At 45.2% G+C, this 20,293-nt stretch overlaps 1 protein-coding gene across 1 annotated transcript in view; it reads right to left on the bottom strand.

Moving 5' to 3' along the window:
• The window catches only part of Pitpnb (phosphatidylinositol transfer protein beta), a 49,497-nt gene that overhangs the window by 25,025 nt on the left and 4,179 nt on the right, over positions 1 to 20,293 (bottom strand). The window contains exons 2-7 of the mRNA XM_076922386.1: positions 19,844 to 19,874; positions 16,959 to 17,104; positions 9,294 to 9,385; positions 8,679 to 8,686; positions 7,977 to 8,051; positions 6,105 to 6,188 (exon numbers count right to left, since the gene is read on the bottom strand). Of these exons, the coding sequence (XP_076778501.1) occupies positions 6,105 to 6,188; positions 7,977 to 8,051; positions 8,679 to 8,686; positions 9,294 to 9,385; positions 16,959 to 17,104; positions 19,844 to 19,874 (436 nt within the window). The remainder of the gene's footprint in view (positions 1 to 6,104; positions 6,189 to 7,976; positions 8,052 to 8,678; positions 8,687 to 9,293; positions 9,386 to 16,958; positions 17,105 to 19,843; positions 19,875 to 20,293) is intronic.

The following is a 20,293-nucleotide window of genomic DNA, read 5'->3' as shown; positions in this document are numbered from 1 at the left end:
AGAAGCCCAAACATTTGTGGCTGTGTATCAACAACGTTAGAAGGGAAACCTTTAAACTTGTACTTGGATGTTTTACGCTGCACATACCAACTCTTTACAATGTAAAAAGACAATTTTTAACGTGAACAAAAGCAGATCACGGACAGCAGCCTGGAGTCTGCAGTGCAGGCATCATGAGCTTCCCTGGTGCGGGATCAGCAGAGGCTACAGCAGTGCTCTGCCTGTTACTGCCTGCACAAGAAAACCCAGGCTCCAGGCAGCCTTTTCTCCTTTCTTCTCTTTAGCTTGCTTTTCTGAAATGGGGTCGTCCTATGTTGCCCAGGTCAGTGTTAAACTCCTAGGCACAAATGACCCTTGTCCCTCAGCCTCCTCATTTCTGCCTTTGAAAGCACCGGCAGCAACAACAAAAACAGCAAGAGACAACAGCAGCAGCAGCCAGCAAAGCGTCCCTAGAGAGGCCCTCCCTCCCTCAGGCTAGGCTGATGGGAGGCGAGCATCCTGCTGCCCCAACTGAATGAGAAAATGGAGCAGAGACTGGGACAGAGGAACGGGGGAAGAAGTTTTTGGTGGCACATTGTGTTCTGTTCAACTCCAGCAGGAAGGACCCTATGTCCCTGAGAGGGCTTTGGGAGGTACAAGCCCTTGCTGGCACTCCACTTCCATGCCTTCCTCTTAAATAGGAAGCCTGTTTTGCAAGGTGGATACAATCTGAAGAGGCAATGAAACTGAGTGGAGATATTTATACAGAGATATCAGACTGCCCAGTAACCAGCTCTGTAAGCCATAATGTATCTAAACCAAGTCTTACAAAAAATTTCCAAAGGCATCAACAAAATGTCCCTGATAACCGACATGTTTACATGCACACGGTTCCTATAGCAACTGTGCTGTGAACCTAAGTTGCACTGACAGATTTTTACAACAAATCTTTGTTTATAGAGTTTATTCTGACAATGTCACTTCAATTATACAAACATGTCAAAGCATTCAGCCAAGTATGCAATACACCCTGGGTCAAGTAAGTCTCTTCAATAGATGGTGAAATTCAGCTCCTAAGAACGAGCAAACACAGCAAGTCAATAAGAAAGAAACACATGCCATCTAATAGTCCAGCAGAGGCTGAGCCCTAAAGCAGGCACAAGTCACTCTGAAGTGAAATGGTTAGAGCAAACCCACTTGCAGTGACAGAGAACTTCCACCAGGTGGAGTGAAAAGATTCAAGCTTCCATTTAAATTCCTGGTTCTCCCACTTGCAATCATTTCATATCCACCCTGATTCCAACTGGTCCTAGCTACCTATTTTCTCAAAATTACTAATGCAATTATTTTGTTTCTTATAAAGTGGACAGAAATAAGCTCAACCACGTAAAGTGTTGCTATAAGCTTGCTCCTAAGCTTGCTCCAAGTTGAAGACACGGCTCTATAGTTAAAGTGCTTGCAGCACAACCAGGAAACCGAATTCAGTTTCCTGAGTGTGGTGTCACATGCCCCTGTAAGCCCAGCATTGAGGGTTGGAAAGAGGAAAACCTCTGAGGCTTATACAGACAAAAACAAAACACAACCATGCTCCGGCCTCAGAGAGTAAGGGAGGAGTTGGAAAAGATGCTTGATGCCTTCTGGTCTCTGTGCGTGCTCAGGAACTGTACATGAAGAACTGAAAGCAGTATCTGAGAAAGAACAGGAAAGCCAGCAAGAAAGAAGCCAGCTTGCTAACTCAGCGTAAAGTAAAAACCTACACAGTTCAACATAAATGTATTACAAACGCAGTGAGCTAAGATGGGGGTTGGGGGCACACACAACAACTTCTACAGGAGTATGAAATTGGAGGGTGCCTCGGGGACCTTCTGACTTGCTTTTAACCAGAGATCGCTGCGAAGAAGATGAGAAGTCACTGAGCTGACATCATCCAATCTCTGAGCAGCACCCCACTCCATGTGTAAGGCTGTAATGGGAACCTTAGACAGTGGCATCTCCCATTCACTGCACATGTATGTCTACCAGACCTCAACTCTTCCTGCCCTGCTTTTTTGTTTTCAGGGGGGCAGCGGCAGTGGTACCCTCTAGATGTGCATGCTTCAAGACTCTGCTCTCCCTCCCTTCTCAGATACTAGGTGTCACAGGGGAAGTGTGTCACACTGGCCCTTCCTTATCATCCTCCTCAGCCCCCCACCCCACACTGTCTTAGGAAGGGCTCTCTACTAGGGCAGAGCACCTCCCTCCATCCAGTGAATGGCCTCTAGCACGTGAGCCTCCCTGAGTCTAGTAGCCTCCTGACTGGTGAACACTTAAAACTGCAGTTTCCAATCTGGGGTTTCAAAACCTGTCACGCAACACCACATGCCAATTACTAGAAGTGAAGTTGTGTTAGGTGGAGGGGCATGCACAGTGGTGATCCTGACAGATTAGTTTTCCGTATGTATCTTCCATAGGTCAAGTATGAGAATGTTTCCTTGCCCTGCCAAATCAGGCTGTGATTCCACTGGCAACAATGAATGTCTACTCCAGCAGAAACTCACCGGCACAGGCTGACCTTCACTCAGAGGAGACACTGAACTTTTACCCTTCTTTCCTGCAGTCACCACAGAACCGTGCATCAGCCTCAGCAGCTACTCCTACATTAAAGAACCCTACGCTAACAGCAGGACTCTTCCCTCAAGTCCAAGTTCTACATAGAAAAGATAAACACAAGCCAGGACTGAGACAGAACAGTGGTGAGGACAGGAGACAGGTAATAAATACATAGGCCTGGGCCACTTTAACCAGAGAGTCTACTCACCTTTGCCTTTCTAAGCCTGAGTCCTTGATGAACTTCTGTCCTCTGCAACACACCACTGTGAACCTCCACTACTTAGGTAGATCATGGTACAAGACTAGCCTCATCCAGACTGTAAACCTTGAGGCATTACCACGGATCCTGGAAAGCTACCACAGGGCTGAGCTGGCAGTATGTGCCCTGTGCCCTGACATGGTGCCTGCTGTGACAAAACTGCCCTTGAGTGTTTTAGTTGTGTGTGTGTGTGTGTGTGTGTGTGTGTGTGTGTATACCAGGTCCGCAGGGAGGCCAGAGTGCATCAGATCCCTGCATCTGCAGTCAGACAACTGTGAGCCACTGGGCGTGGCTGCTGAGAACTGAATCCAGCTCCTTGGTCCAGTCCCTCAAGCTGGGTTCTTTTAATGTTCCTATACAATATCAGTTACACTTTCATTATCAGGACAAGGAGAGCACACAGACCAAAAACCCACTGTGACACCAGTGGCATATCCCCCAATGTGATATTGTCATGCCCAAACAAGGTTACCATACAAATAAAACCTGAAAACACACAGTCTGAACAGCACCCAGACACAGCAGGGTATGTGGTGTTTGGGAAATACCTAACAGGCAAATCCCAGTGGTCACAAAACACTGGGGTTAAGAAGCAGTGGGGAATAAAGGGCTGGTGACTGACAGTGTGTCCTCAGGGGTAACAAAAATACACCACAACTAGACAGTGACAGTTACACAACTGTGAATACACTATATGCCACCACTGCACTGTACACATTTAGAGGATTCAAATATTAAGCTTTATGCTGTGTGCACTTTATCACAATAAAAAAGGTAGGGTAAATTCAATATTTTTTAAGTTTGCATCTACCTATATCTGAAGTGTAAACTTACAAACAGGAGTTATGAACCCTGGAAAGCAAAACCACAGAAACTGGGCTGGGGAAACTTCTCTTGTAGAAAATAGAAAACCAGAGTTTCCCACACCAAGTAGCTCATAACTATCTAGATCCAGGGGGACCTGACAGTCTTCTGGCCTTCCTAGGCACACATGCACATGTATGAATACATGTACACAAGCACACATATATAAATAAATCTCTGTACACACACACACACACACACACACACACACACACACACACTTATTTAAAAAAAAAAAAAAAAAAACACAGCCAGGTGGTGGTGGCGCACGCCTTTAATCCCAGCACTTGAGAGGCAGGTGGATTTCTGAGTTCGAGGCCAGCCTGGTCTACACAGAGAAACCCTGTCTCGAAAAACAAAACAAACAAACAAACAAAACCCAACAACAACAACAACAAAACAAACCTCAGGTGAGCACTTGAAATGTCTGATGACAGCAGCACAGTGAGGCTGGCAATGATAGCCAGGCCTGCACATACTAACCTGGCTGCTACAAGGTGCCTACATTCAGTGCTGTGTGATAGTTGTCCTCCTTTTACAGAAGATAAAAAGGTACAGGGTGGTCACATAACCTTGCCTAAGACCAAAGAGCCAGCAGATGGCAGAGCCCCAGAATCTGAATCTAAAACCTGTTTTCTAGGCACAACCATTCCCACCAATCACAATGCCGGGTCCAGTCTATTCTTTGCATTATCCACCCAGTCTAACCAGCACCCCCACAGACCCACCTGTGCAGCCTTTGCAGATGGATGGTCTTCTCACCTGCAAGGTAGTGGAGTAGAGGGTTACTCTGGCCACATCCTCAGACACTATCTACTTTTATCTAGGGACAAAAATTCCTCATGCTCTCTGCATAGTCACGAATATCCCATGTTCTACAGCAGCATGAAGGCTCAGGTGTGGGTGATTCCGCCATTCTATTCTGTTTGGACAACACATCACTTCAAGTACCAGTGTGTCAACAGTCGATGCTGTCCCCCGAGCACCTGGTCCACCTTGTCTGTGGGCAGCTATGCTAGGCACCCAGCCAACCTGCTGACCTGTCTCGTCCTAGTCACTTCTCTTCTGCTCACTGTTCTTTTACACACAGTAAACCACGGCTAAAGACAACCCCAACAAAAGGAGCAGACCATTCGAATAGTCCCCACTTGAACAGATTAAAATAGCCTCCCCTACATAATTTCAAACGTGGAAACATCACTGAAATTGAAGCAACTTCAAACAGTACGATTTTTTAAAAAATCCAGGCTTATGCCCAGTACTCAGTGCCCACACATCCATCCATACATCCATTCATCCATTTATTTATATATGTACAGAAAACAGAAGTCACCTTTGTATCAAACTCTGTCCCTGGGAGCACACTCACTATACCACCTCCCCAGGACAAGGCTGAAACTTCTAAGTAGGGAGGAGCCCTAAAAGAGTGGGGTTCAGAGACCTGTTTTAGAAGATTTTCCTTTAAATTTCACAGTAAAATTAGATACTGTATTTGAGTTATTTCTGTTCTATAAGCTGACAACACTGTTCAAACTCAGAGATTATGCCCTAAAAACAGAAATGGTAGGGACACTGAATACCTAGTCTGTGAACAAAGCAAACCAGGGAGGTACCAGCAGAGCAGAAGACAGTCCTCAGCCATCCTATCTGTAAATGTCCACAGTGGCACTGCAGAGCAACACAGTACCTGCATACTATTAATGTTTACCAACCTTTGCAAGTGAAAATAAAAACGGGCATCTTAACCAGGCATGGGGAGTTTCACAGTCCTGAGGGAGGAGGGAGTTAGGTCATTAAGTCAGGTTCAGGTATTTACATTTAGTAAGAATCAAAACAGAGCTACAAGATGGCTCAATGGATAAACGTCCTTGATCCCCAAACCTGAGTTTGACCTTGTAACAAACCATGTGAAGGTGGAAGGAGAGAACCAACTCCTGAAAGTCGTCCTCTGACCTCCATGTGTGCTGTGGCAATCTCTTTACACATGCACACACAAATGCACACACAAAATCTAAGAAGCAAGAGTCAATAGAGCTTGCTAGCTGGTTAAAAAATGATACAGCAAGTATTCTAACAGGCTAGCCTTAACTGAGCTCCACGAAACATATGTGAGAAAGATGTTTACTTATTCATACATGGGAAGTACAAAGGATCTTTGTGACTCCAAGCAGAAAACAGAACACTTCTAGAGACAATTCTCGAGCAAACACTCTCCAACAGATGCAGGTATTCTCCCCTTTCTTAAAGGGCCCCTACAACCCAGAAGAGAACCAAGCTTTCCCTCCAGGGTCTCTGCAGCCAGGGCTGACCTGAGCTCCAGGATCATTTCAGTGCGAGAATGCAGACCACAGAAGACAGAGAAGCACTGTGAGCTGTGACAGGGCCACCTCGAGATGCCATAAGGAGTACTCACTGTTGGCTCGACTTGGCTTCGATCTGCAATGTCTATGTGGACAATTTCAACAGTTTTCCATGTGTTCGGATCTAAGCCGTGAACCTGTGGGAAACAGAAAACTTTAGTGTGCTCTTCATCAGGAAAGCACTACACTCCACATCCATCCCTTACGACTAGGGATGAAATCACTATTGCGGTAAGCACAGCTGACAGTCTTGACACCTGGACAGCTTGTACCCTTTCTATAGCTTCCCTAATGAGGGGTAGATGTAAACATGAGACCTATGTCAGGGCTATTCTACAGCAGTACTAACAGGTCATTCATGTAACAAAATGTATCTTCCCTGTTTGCAAATGATATACGCTTGCAAACCTTAAATCCTAGGCTAGCAAAGGTCATGTGACAACCAGACTTCAAAAGCTGCACTAGGGCTGGAGAGATTGCTCAGTGGTTAGGAACACCGACTGCTCTAGCAGAGCATCGGAGTGCAGTTCCTGCATCATCTGGTTAGGCCTCAAATGCCTAGAGCTCCAGCTGCACAGAACAGGGAAGGCTTTGACCTCCTCTGGCACCTGCACTCATGGGTACCCCCTCCTCAAAGAAAATACTTTTAAAGATCTTTTAAAAAGAATGATTTAGCTGGGTGAGGGTGGCTCATGTCTTTAATCCCAGCACTTCAGAAGCAGAGGCAATGAGATCTCAGTTCAAGGTCAGTCTGGTCTACAGAGTAAGTTCCAGGACAACTAGGGTTACACAGAGAAGCCTTGTCTTGAACCACCCAACACTCTTTTAGAGAAGGATTTGCCTATTCTCCAGCTCGTTTGTTTTTAGTGTTAACTTCTTACTCGGTAATTTCTCAAACTCTGTGAACTATTTTAACACAATAGATAGCCCATCTGAAAGCTGGGAATGGCAGGGTAAGTACACATAAGATATAACCATTGCACAGCCCTTCTCTTAGACGGTTATTTTAAAGAATTTCTATGAAAAACAGATCAGCTGGCAAGCACACAAATTCAAGTTGCAGGTCTACAATGGGCATCAGTGATGAACCAGCACAGTGGCAGAGCAGCTGTAACTAGAATTTAGCCCTTCACTGACTCACATTTCTCTAGGAGAGCAGTAACCCTCAATGTGGGTGTGCACCAGAAGATGGGCAGCCTGAGCATAGACATTCTAATGGCCTCTAGATGCTGGTGCTCCAGGTCTGCAGATACATTTTGAGACCACGGGATAAAGGCACCAGGATTTGCCACACGCCTCCCCTAGCTCCTAAGGAAGCCTTCACGGTTACTTTCCAGAGTCTTGGCAGATGTTCTTGCAGCTCGGGTCTGAATGTGTGCCACCTTATCATAACGTAGTCAGGAGCTTGTCAACATTCTTTGTAACCACGCACCTTCGCATTCTTGCCCTCTGGTCATTCCCTGACATCAGCCCTGGCCCAGAAGTGAAGTGGCAGTAGACATTAGAGCAATCAGTTCTGATATTTATACAACTGCTCTGGTGAGCACACAGAAAACAATCTAAAACCACCCGGTAAGAACAGACTGCAGCCTTCTCCCTGCTCCAAACAAGAGTAGCTGATAAAAACAGCAATCTCAGAAGAGTCCACTCAGCATCAAGGCAGGGACTGACAGAGGAAGCCCCTTTGTTTCTGGCTTGCTTGCCACACTCCATGCCCACACAGCTGTGTGGCCCAGTGCTCATCTAATCCAGGGTCACCACAGCACTGGGGAGAGTGGCCTGCTTCCATTTACTCCCACTTCCAAGTCTCAATCACTCAAGTGCAGCTGGGACCATGCTGATGGTGCCGGGGCCTTGCACACATTGACCAAGCATTCCATGAAGCAGCCATGCCCTAGCCTCTGGAGTGCAGAGTGGAAACTTACATTTTCTATTGTTCCCAAGTCAGGTTTATGCCATGTTTCGATTTTGATGAAGAAGTCATCTTTCATGTATTCATTCTGCAGAAAACACAAGAATGTGACCCACCCTGCACAGTTCTGTAGAAATCTTCCTAGCACAGCACCCCAGTGTGGATCTCTTTCCAAAGCCAGAGCCATTAGCCCCCGTTCTCCATGTCAACTTTAGATTTAGTGTATGTGTGTATGTGAGTGTTTTGCCTACATCCATGTATGTGGGCACTTGTGTGTCTGTACTTGTGGAAGGCAGATGAGGGCATCAGATTCCCTGGAACTGGATTTATGGATGGTTGTGAGCCACCATGTGACTCTGGGGTCCAAACCTGGGCAGCCCAGGCTCCTGATTTCTACAAACTTGCTGGGCACGGCACATGGTGCTTTTATATATTTCAACCACTCCCACTTGTCATGCAGGACAGGGGCAGAAAAAACAATCTGTAAGGTTTGCTGAGCAGCTCTGGCATTCAGAGTAAGTAGCAAAAGCAAAATAAAACCAGAAAGCAATGTGAAGCAAACCTGGAGGTGGGAGCACAGAAACATCTGAGGCGGGAATGGCGGGGAGGACACGGGAGAGATCGTTAAGCAATGGAACTTAAGCAAAAGGCCAGCAGAAGTTGGGGATCATTAAAATGCAAAAATAAAGTTAAAAGAAGAGTGTGTGCTACTCACCGTTACAACTGAGGCAGAGAGGAGGCGGCACCGAAACAGGAGAAATTTCAATTAGAAAGAGTCAAGACAGCCCGTCCCAGTACCTTAAGTCAGGTGGACTAAGCTATCCCAAACACATTAACATTTAGTAGCTCATGTCTTCAAAATGGTCTCTACACAAGTGACACCAAGAGATCTTCAACTTAGGTTACAGAGTACAAAGACAGGATGAAGAATAATAATCTACCTTACTTTAAGAATATCACAAAAGCCCGACATCACTTGAGACTGGCAAACAAATCTGTAGCACCCCTCCCAGAATGCCGCTGAAGCACACCAAAAGGCACCTCTGAGCGTACATGGCCTCTATGATTTCTCTATTTACTTGTTCACCCCAAAGCAGGCAGTTAGCAGGACCTCCATTTGGCTGTCATCTGGGAGTGAACCTAGAGGTACACACAGGTCTGAGGAAAAATCTGTGGCTCCTTGGCCGTCACCCAAGTAGTGACTGTCTGAGAACCCAGAGAAGGCTTTGTTTTAGAACCTTTGTTTTAAAACCTTTTAGACTGGGGCACTTAAGAGTCCCTCTCCTCATCGTAAGGGCAGCAGGGTGCAATGCTGCGGGGACCAGCTTACTTGTTCTGCAGTAGGGGTAAGCATTCCAGGCCTTCTCATGAAACACCAAGGAGCCCTCGGGAGCAATCATCCTCACAAATGCAGGAACTTTGCTGTGAGGAGAAAGATACCAGATACCTTTTCAACTACACCATCAGTTCTGTTGCTATCAAAGATGTCATCACATTCTGAGCCTGATGAGCTAGATGGCACTGACAGTTCATTTCAATCCCAAAGCAAGCATGTGGCAAATTAATGTTTAAAACATGGCTAAGAAGGTTTAGCTACATAAGGGGTTGCTGTCCATTTTGTGTGTGTGTGTGTGTGTTTGATGTTCTGGTGGTCCCAAGGATGGCTTTATACATGGTAGGCAAACACAGTACCACTAAGCTTCACCACCATGTGAGGTCAGCAGGCAAATCTGACCTTTAAGATGAAGCTGGTCTTCACTCTAAAGTTACCAAGTCCACACACTGCACACTGCACACCACTGTATTCACACAGTCGGGGTTCACCTAACAGAAAGAACCACGAATACAGGGCCATGTCTAAACAACAGTCACGTAATGCAGTGCACACAGCAGGCCTCAAGAACTGTACCAATGAGTAGGAAAGATAAACCATATCCCACACCATAAGATGCTTCGGGAAAGCAAGGGTGAGGCTCATGCCCTTTCTCAGCTCTTCTGAGCCTGGGGTTAGAGTGAACCCTGTCTCATGGAAGGAAAAAAAGGAGCTGGGCATGGTGGTTCACACCTTTAATCCCAGAGCAGGGAGGCAGAATCTGACGCTAGTTTGACGCTAGCCAGGTTTATAGAATGAGTCCCAGGATAGCCAGATGCTATTTTAAAGAAAAGAAAGAAAGGGAAGAAGGAAAGGAGGAAGGGAAGGAGGGAGGGAGGGAGGGAGGGAAAGAGAGAAAAACAAATAGCCAGGTAGGGGGTAAAGGTGACTCACACTTTTAATCCTGGCACTTGAGAGGCAGGTAGATCTTTTGAGTTCAAGGCCAGCCTGGCCTACAGAGTGAGTTCCAGGATAGCCAAGGCTACACAGAGAAACCTTGCCTTGAAAAGCCTACAAGAAATTAATTCTGTAAGTTCAAGAAATGGCTGTCACTAGCCACCCTCAAATGTGATCAGAGGAAAAAGACTAAAAAAGACTGAAAAAAAGACAACTTATGAAAACTATCCACCAACAACCCCAAAGGCAACTGCATCTACTCTCAACCAGTTACTGACAAGTAGGAAGACTAGCATTTGCACTTTATACAGAAATACAAGTGGGATGCACATGTTATGAACAGAGATGACTGTAAGGGGGCAGCTCCAGGATACACTGTCACAGATTAAATTCAACTCCCAACCTGCCAACACTGGGCACAAGGCAGAAACCCCACAAGGCAAGGTCTGTTCCACCATCTGAGTTGTCTAATAATTAGGACACTAAATCATATAAGTCAAGGCTGCATCCTACCCCAACTCCAAGCACTTTATATACTCTATTTCACAGCAGATTTCAAATTTATTTATTCAATAAGACAGAGAACAAAGTTAAGAAACTTTGGGAGCCAGGAAGGCCTTCTGACTGTAGTAAGAGTGAGGCAGGAGCTAGCCCTTAGCTCAACACAGGAGGCTAAACAAGCAGACGGTGAGGAGCCCCCAAATATCAGGCCCAGAGGACATGACATGGGGACATAGCTTGGGAGTTTCACTATTCAAATTACATCACAGGGGGAAAGATATTTTGAGTAGCAGAGCAAGTAGCAATCCTAGGAGAGACAAAGTATTTTTCATGTGTCTTTACATCCTTCAAAACTGACAATGAATGATGACCAATTCTGAGTGCTTACTCTCTTTAAAAAAATTATTTAATTTTTATGTATATGAGTGCTTTATTTGCATGTACACCTGCATGCAGGGCATCGGATGCCATTACAGATAGTTGTGAGCCACCATGTGGTTGCTGGGAATTGAATTCAGGACCTCTGGAAGAGGGGTCAGTGCTCTTAACCGCTGAGCCATCTCTCCAGTCCCAAGTGTTTATGGGCAAGCTCTGGGTCCCTGCCTTTGAAAACAGGGTAGAGGCTGGCAGTGGATAAAGGCACACGTCACTAAGCCTGACAACTGGAGTCTGATCCTGAAGGATCAGTTCCCACAGGTTGTCCCCCAACCTGCCCATGGCATCCATGCACATGCTCACACACCTCACTGCTGCCTTGAGGCCTCTACAAATAATGCATACTCAGGAATGCATGAGCCTGCCTGCGTGGGCAAGTTCACCTGCATATACAATGCATGCATACACACACGCACACGCACACGCACACTCAAAGAACATCCAGTACAAGTCTCACACAGCTAAGAACTAAAACCAACAGTCCCTTATATTTTGTGTAATTAGAACAAACTACAGGATTCCAGCTTCATCCAAGAGTATGGCAAACACTTGCCACCAGTTCAGGTAGTCAACTTAGAAAAAAGGGCTGACAAAACCTGCTGTAGATTACATTAGACAGAGTTTATCCTATATGGCCACACAGTGGAAAAACCTAATACCTATAAACCAGTATCAGACCTGCTGACTCCTCAGTGTGCACACTCAAGGCCAAAGGATGCCAACTGCCCTGCCCTCTGACTCTCCACCTCCTTATTGTCACCAAATCCAGAGCTGCACTGGATGCCAGCAAGCCCCTGTAATCCTCCCATCCGAGGTTACAGGTGTGCACAGCCGTTCAGTCTTTATCTGGGTTTTGGGGATTTGAACTTAGGTCCTCATTCTTGCTAAGCAAGTGCTATGACCCACTGGGTCATCACCCCAGGCCCACTTTTAGTATTTCTGTATCCTAATTTCAACTATTGCCTATCAGATTTCCAAGGCTGGTTCTACCACTTAAGTTCCTTTTTAAAAAACTCAAGTTAATAAAATTCTCATCTTTGAGCTAGATGCTCCAAACTTACTATCCCTTTTGCACCCAGCAGAAGAACATTCACTAGTAATCTGCCTTCATGTGTCTAGTAATGACTGAAATCTAGGGAAATATGAACATGGAATAAACAAAATATCATTCAAGTTCAGCTTTTCGGAAGAGAGGTCTTCATTAGCGGGTCTTCTTCCACACTCTTAGCAAGGCATCGGCTGCATGGATATCATTTTTCCTCTCTCTCTTACAAATCACTCTCACTACTGAAAATCACTTTGTAAGTTTAGGAAGCCTGAGAAAAATAAATGAATAGTAAACAGATTTATGAAAAGGAGCTAGGCCTTCAAAGTGCACACAGGAGACATTCCTGCTGTCTCCTCCACTAAGCATTCACAGGATGGTAACTCCTGATGTTCTTAGCAGGCCTCACATCAAGGTACCCTGTCCAGATCTGATTAAGACCAGCACTCCCATACCATGAAACTCTAAAGCATGAAGCTTCTTTCGGAAGGCCTGCCCTGTCTCGCACGTTCAGAATATTCAACCTAGGGATCAAAGCCAACTGCAGAGTTTTATTCTACTGCTCTGAAAGGAGGCTGTATTAGGATCTAATCATAATGGAATGATGGTTATTACCCATTTGTTCCCTTCCAGGGCAACTGAAAAACTAAAATGGTAAGATTTTTGTCTTCACACATGTGCCTTCAGAATACCTGAAGCATTCTGAAGCTGGAGCTGAAGTTCCCAGCACCGTGAGCTCCGTGACATGGGTGTTGGGAACTGAACCCAGGTCCTGTGCAGGAGCAGCATATGTTCTTAACCACTGAGCAGCCTCTCCAGCCTGGGGAAGGCAACTGTCTCAGGAGAAGAGGAAGAAGAAAACAGACTCACAAGGCTCAGTGACTGCGACTGCCTTGCTGGGGGCTTGGAAACAACCAACAGGGACAATCCCAACACAGCCTGCTCTTCCCAGAGAGGAAGCAGAAACAGCAGAAGACAAAAATCAACAACTGTCTTGCAGGGCAGCACAGGGCAAGGGTGGGGTGCTGCAGAAGAGACTCACGGCAGGAAGAGTAAGACAGACAGGGCTGGCGAGTGTGCAGTGGGCAGGCAGACTAGACAGACTGCTTGCCGACAGGCTGGAGTATGAAGTTCATTCTTTGTCATATGTCACTGAAAGCTTTGAGAAGAACAACACAACCTGGGTCAAGTTTTAAGATAACTGTGTGAAAATTAAACAGAAGTGGGGGAGTAGGCAGATGGTGGCAACATGAACTCCAAACGGACAGACTTAATGGTGAAGGGTGGAGTGCACCAGTGACTTGGGATAAGCACAAACCAGTGAATTGGAACTCCATAAAACAATAAACTTTTCTGGCTTCAGAGGGCACTGTTTAAAAAAATAAAAACTCAGGCTACAGAATGGGAGTAGTTCTGCAGATCAGTTCTGATAGGGCCCTAACACAGAAGCTCTGTACAGTAAGGAAAGGTGAGACATGGCAGTAGAGCTGACAGTTCCCATGCTCAAAGAGGCTGAGGGAGGAGGGGGCGCAAGCATGAGCCTGAGCTACGTGGAGACTGACCAAACAACCAAAACCAACCAACCAACCAAAACAGAAGATTTGAACAGTATCTCTCCAATAATATGCAAAGCCCATAAAATTCATAAGGGAATTCTAACATCCTTAATTATCAGCAGCAAGTACCACAAGCAGGTGCTCTTCATATGAAAATGGCTGTAAGCAGTAAGCCCAGGGGTCTGGTCTTTGGCTACTCTGGGCCAAGTAAAACCCAGAATTTCACAAATTTGGTAAAATAAGGTGTTGGTGGTCTTAGCCAAACCTACCATCCTACTGATGTTAAGTGGGGGCAGGGCACATGACTTGGCTTAAATAATTAACTGTGACCCTTGCACATTCGGCTTCCTTAGGTGCAGAGTTGAAAATGCTCAAAGACAGCGGGCACCATATAGAGTGCTCACACAGTGCCCTTGAGGAAGCCAAGTCTGACGGCCGGAGTTGCTGCTAAGTGACCTGTGTCCTTCTGTAAGGTAACTACTCGATGGCTAAGCAGCAGTCAGTGTGACACTAATGCATCTGAGGGCCTGTCCCACAGACTGCTGCCCTTCCCCTTTCTCCTTTCACGCCTCTGCAGATTTCTGTTCATAGCTACCATCTTTGGACAGGGGTTGAAGGGCTTGGTAAGAATGGGCACAAGAGTCAGACAGCCTTCACCACCCCTTTGTTACCTTCTGCTCCTCCTCAGGGGATCACTGGGTTCTCAACTGGGCTCCTTAGGCCTTGGACTTCATACTCTGACCAAGAGAAACTAAAAGTCTGGGTGGTGGTGGCACACACCTTTAATCCCAGCACTTGGGAAGCAGAGGCAGGTGGATTTCTGAGTTCAAGGCCAGCCTGGTCTACAGAGTGAGTTCCAGGACAGCCAGGGCTATACAAAGAAACCCTCTCTGGAAGGAAAAAAAAGAAAAAAATAAGAGAGAGAAACTAAAAGTCAGAGTAACCAAGTCTCTGTCATTTACTGACCACAGCAAGGGGTATCTCTGTCTTCCTGTGTGAAACTCATATACTGACTATGAGATGGTACACAGAAAAGGTGCTATGGAGCCTAGAAACCCTGCACTACAAGCCTGAATGTCCTAATCTCATGTCCAAATAAGCTGTTAATCAATAGTGTCACTTGCAGTGACCATATTTATAGCTCTCTTCAACTATAAGAGTTGTCATCAATGGCTGGAGAATTACCTAAATCAGATGTTTCAAAATGGCATTTAATACTCCTTTCCCATAAAAATGAAATCACCTACATCTCAGCAGGAAGTGATCAACATTTCTAACATTTTAATGAATTTCAAGACTTCTTATTTGATTAGGTTTTAAAAACACGGAACACAGTATGAATACCTAATGACCCAGTAATAGACATTTTCTATATAAGATGCTGTTTTCTTAACATCTGAACCTTTAGGTTTCAAATAAAGGATGTTACACATTTTTTAAAAGAGACATCACACAACTTTAAAGGCTGGTTTTCTGTCCACTTGATATAAGCTAGTCAGCTGGAAAGATCTTTTGAGAAAAGGTCTCACTAGACGGCCTGCAAGCAACTTTAGTAAGGCTATCTTCTTTTTTCCTCTCTCTTTCTTTCTTTCTTTCTTTCTTTCATTCTTTCTTTTTTTTTTTTGTTTTTTGTTTTTCGAGACAGGGTTTCTGTGTAGCCCTGGCTGTCCTGGAACTCACTCTGTAGACCAGGCTGGCCTCAAACTCAGAAATCCGCCTGCCTCTGCCTCCCAAGTGCTGGGATTAAAGGCATGCGCCACCACTGCCCGGCTAAGGATATGTTCTTGATTAATGATTGAGAAGGAAGGGAGGCCAGCCCATTGAGGTAGGTATCACCCTGGGCAGGTGGTCTTGGATGGTACAGGAAAGCAGGCTGAGCAAGCATGGGAGCAGCCTGACTCCATGGCCTGTCTCAGCGCCTGCCTGAGGACGGGCTGTGACTTGTCAGCCAAGTGAACTCTTTCCTCACCAAGTTGGCTTTGGTCATGGAGTTTTGTCACAGCCATGAAACAAGCTAGTGTTTTCTCATTTGGAGTACTAATTTATAAAGGACATCCTAGACCAATACAGACTCTCCTACATCAAACCCTTTGGCTTATGGAGCCCTCCCAGAAAGAGCCCACTGCTCTCAGTAAGGATCTTCTAGCTGTTTGTAGAGCTCAAGTAATGGGTAAATCAAAACTTTTAGTGAAAAAAAGAGGCTGCAGAAACAGCTCAGTGGTTGAGAGCACTTGCCAGAGGTCAGTTTCCAGCACACACAGAGGAAGGATCACTACAGCCTGCCATCCTCTTTTGGCCCCCACAGGGAACTCCACACTTGTGACACACAACACACACATGTACATAAATGGAGACATGGCCTTAAAAAAGAAAGTGACGATAAAGTTTTAAGCTTAATCATCTAAACTCATCTGCACTGCAGGGACATGAGTTAAGAGCTGTGTGTATACATATACACTTGTGATACACACACACACACACACACACACACACACACGAGGGCTAGGGGCTTTAATCAATTTGTAAAGTTCTTGTCTTGTAAGCATGAGACCCTTTTGTTCAATCCCCAAAACCACAACTAAGTGTTAGGCTCAGTGATCTATACCCACCATCCCAGTGCCAGTCAGTCTAGTGTAACTGGTGAGCTCCACCGTGAATACGGGCCCTATCTCAGAGGGGGTCTTCCTGAGTACAATACCTGAGGCTCCCACAGAGACATTAAAAAAAAAAAAAAAAAAGACTCCCACAGATGTCAAATAAAAACACAGGTGAGCTAGGATCTGGAAGGATAACCCTGAAAGTATTTCAAGTGTGTATATGTGTACATACTACATGCATGTCTGGTCCTCGTGGAGGTGAGAAGTACCTGGTACCTGTGGTGCTAGATCCCACTGAGAGAAAATGAGACCATGTGGGTGCTAGGAACCAAATCTGGGTAGTGGATGCACCTGACCTCTCCAGATGGATGCTACCACCCTCTCCAGACTGAGGATGAAGGTTTATAGTCTCCCCGTGTTTGAATTTTTGTTACAGGCAGATTATCACTTTCATAATTTAGTATAAAAACAAAGGGCACACAACAAGTTAAACCATAACATATGGTCACAGAGTACTGCAGTTCGTGGGGCCTACTGCTAAGGAGGCAGCTAGACAGACAGATGCTGCAGGCTGCGGGTGGAGCCCACTTGCCTCTTCAGGTGGTAGATTTTGTGTGTGTACTGTCCCTTCTCGCCATCGTTTTCATATGGTTCATTCTTCAAGACTTCGATTCCTTCTCCACCACCAGTTTCATTCTTACTCGCTTCTGCAACAGAGTAAAGCTGTCCAACCTGATACTGAAATTCCAAAGAGCAGAGTCAATAAAAGCTGCACAACTTTCCTATGCTAAAACCGCAATAAAGACAATACAGAAAACTCCACACAAACCCTCCAGCACGTTCTACATGAAGACAGAACTCAAGTGACAAATGCTGGATGACCACAGGATTTCCAGTGTTCACCAACAAAAAAGACAGTAACTAATATTTTATTTGTATAATAACATATCAGGAAAATGTCAGCACTTAGTTCAACTTCTGAACGATGAATCTGTACTCTGTGAAACATTTTTATTTCTCTTACATCATAGGAGTGCAACCTTAAGGCTGAGCAGCTAGCTCTCCAGTCTCAGTAATGAAGAACAAAGTATGGAGTGTGCTAGAAAAAGCCTTAGGAGCTTTTAGCACAGATGAAAAGACACAGTACTGGGTATCTTAGATCAAAACTTTTCAATAAGATTCTCCAATAAACACAAACTTTCTGGAAATATAAGCATGTAAGTATTAGCACAAAAGGCTGGTTGAGTGTTTGGTCATTCCTAGTCCACAGTGAACCAGGGCTCTCAGTGGTAGGGCAGTTCCCATAAGTCTGCAGTACTGAACTGTGCCACTGTCTCAAGGAACAAACTGATGCTCTTATGGCCCACTTGTTCTAGGGACCAACCATGGGACTATTACCAATCCCTTCAAATTCGACTAAGGCAGCCTGAAGGAGCTTTTTCTTCTTTATAATCTTATTTTCAAAGAAAAGGCACAAAATTTTATCTCATAATTCAAAGGTAAATTAAAATTGAGAGAATAAAAGGATTATCATAATCCCAGAAAATATTCCATCTAAAAAGCTCTTGGAATACAATGTTTTAATGCTAGCAAACTGAATAGTCTCCCTCCCCTCCCCCCCCCCCCCCCCCCCCTCCCCCACACGCCCTGCGGTATTGTTTTCTTTTTTTCTCTTCGAGACAGGGTTTCTCTGTGTAGCCCTGGCTGTCCTGGAACTCAGACCAGGCTGGCCTCGAACTCAGAAATCCAGAAATCCGCCTGCCTCTGCCTCCCAAGTGCTGGGATTAAAGGCGTGCGTCACCACTGCCTGGCTTTTTTTTTTTTTTTTTTTTTTTTGCAGTTTTGTTTTCTTAATGGTGCTATTTGAAAAATAACTCAAGTGTTGGGCGTTGGTGGTGCACGCCTTTAATCCCAGCACTCGGGAGGCAGAAGCAGGCAGATATCTTCAAGACCAATCTGGTCTACAGAGGGAGTTCCAGGACAGAGGCTACACAGGGAAACCCTGTCTGGAAAAACCAAAAAGGAATAAATTTAGAGTCATGGGTGTATGGGGGGAGCGTGGCACAAAGATCTGGGGTAACAATATCCAGACTCTAGGTTTCAACAAATTGTTTCAATTAGCTCTTCCCCAACCCCAAGTCCCCAAAGCACCTGCAAAAATAAACATCAAGCTCCACCTCTGGGTTCAAATAATCAATTGTGCAAATAAAAAGGAGGGCCTAGTGCCGCCAGTGCTGTGCCCTGGTGAAGGCCGGCTCTACTCGGACAGCAGGTGGCTGCACTGGGGTCACTGAGCTCACACTGAGAACTGCTGCTCTTCCTAAGCTCTGCCTGCTCCTGCCTGTTATCAGTCACATTTTAACTTATCAGTGTTTTGTCCAAGTTCCAATTCTCCAATTTATCCACTGTTAACTGAGGAACTTCGATGCTCGAGTTGAGAACGGCCCTGGTGCTCGATTTCTCAAGCCTCTCTGATTTGTCCTTCATGTTGGCTGACAGGTGACTGCAGGGTGTAGGTTCTCCACCAGATGATCAAGGCCATAATCACTCGTTGGCCTATGGTAAGATCACATCTGGAATACCATTTCGGTGCAGAGACGTAACTATGCTGTATGTAGCCATGAGGCCAGCTGTGCAAGGTCATGAGGTCACATCACACTAGCACAAATGGATGTACTGGGAATGTTTAACTCCATGACCTGTTAAACTGAAACAGGTCTTGAGGGTGGTGAAGTTGGCAGGTAGAGCTACCACCGCAAGAAATGCTCAAGCATTACCACAGGCAAGACAGAGGCTCAACTCACACTGCTCAGGTGAGGTGACCTGTGTTAACTGAAAAGCAAGGTGACAGGAAAGACAAATGTCCAGTGGTGAAGGAGATCAGCTCTTCCCTCAGCAGCCAGCTCTCTCACCTATGAAGTACTTACAATGAGGCTGGAACCTCATTTTCCTGGGACAGTGTTCAAAGAATTTCTACACTTGTTAAACTATTTTCTATAGACCCTTCCAAATGAAACAATATAGCAGAAATTTATTTATAATTATCTATCACACACAATTCATTTTGTCATATATGCTGGGATAAAAATAAAATGAAGAGCTGGGTGGTGGCGCACGCCTTTAATCCCAGCACTTGGGAGGCAGAGGCAAGCGGATTTCTGAGTTCGAGGCCAGCCTGGTCTACAGAGTGAGTTCCAGGTCAGCCAAGGCTACACAGAGAAACCCTGTCTCAAAAAAACCAAGGAAAAATAAATAAATAAATAAATAAAATTAATTAATTAAAAAATAAAAATAAAAATAAAATGAAGGCTGAGAGTTCAGCTCTTTGGTAAACTGCTTGCCTAATGTCTTAGAGGCCCTGGGTCCAGATCCCAGGCCTGCACCAAAAGACAAAAGCACATGCACGTTTCAAAACAACATAGATTAACATATCAGTAAATCACACCAATAGAATTCCAAGAAGCAAAAAATACTTACCTCTTGAACAGAACATGGCAAAACCACACGGCTGAAAAGAAACAAATATATATATGTGCATTATAGATTAATACAGCTTTGAAACAAGATCTCTAGACTCAATGGAACTTTAAATGTAGTTATGCAGTGGACAAGAATGCCATTTATAGGAGGGGGGTGTTTGACTCTAGGACCTGCAGGGTCTCAACTATAAGACTAAGACTGCCATTGTTGAACTTGGAGGGCTACTCGCTTCCCTGCCACAGGACCTGGGATGTGGAGGCTTGAGTCTTGTGCACGCACAAGTTCATCATGTGCAGGCTCTCTGGTCACAACGGTCTCATGAGACTTTTAGTATAGAATCATTCACAGTATGTGCTGTACATTTTAAAGATTTATTTTTATGTCTACGAGTGATCATCCATGAAAGCCAGGAGGAGGCATGGAATCTTGGGCACAGTAGGACAGGAG

Source organism: Arvicanthis niloticus, chromosome 24, assembly GCF_011762505.2.
Source record: "Arvicanthis niloticus isolate mArvNil1 chromosome 24, mArvNil1.pat.X, whole genome shotgun sequence".
Taxonomy (NCBI): Eukaryota; Metazoa; Chordata; class Mammalia; order Rodentia; family Muridae; genus Arvicanthis; species Arvicanthis niloticus.
The sequence above is the reverse complement of the archived record's forward strand: the minus strand, read 5'-3'. Positions and strand labels throughout refer to the sequence as shown.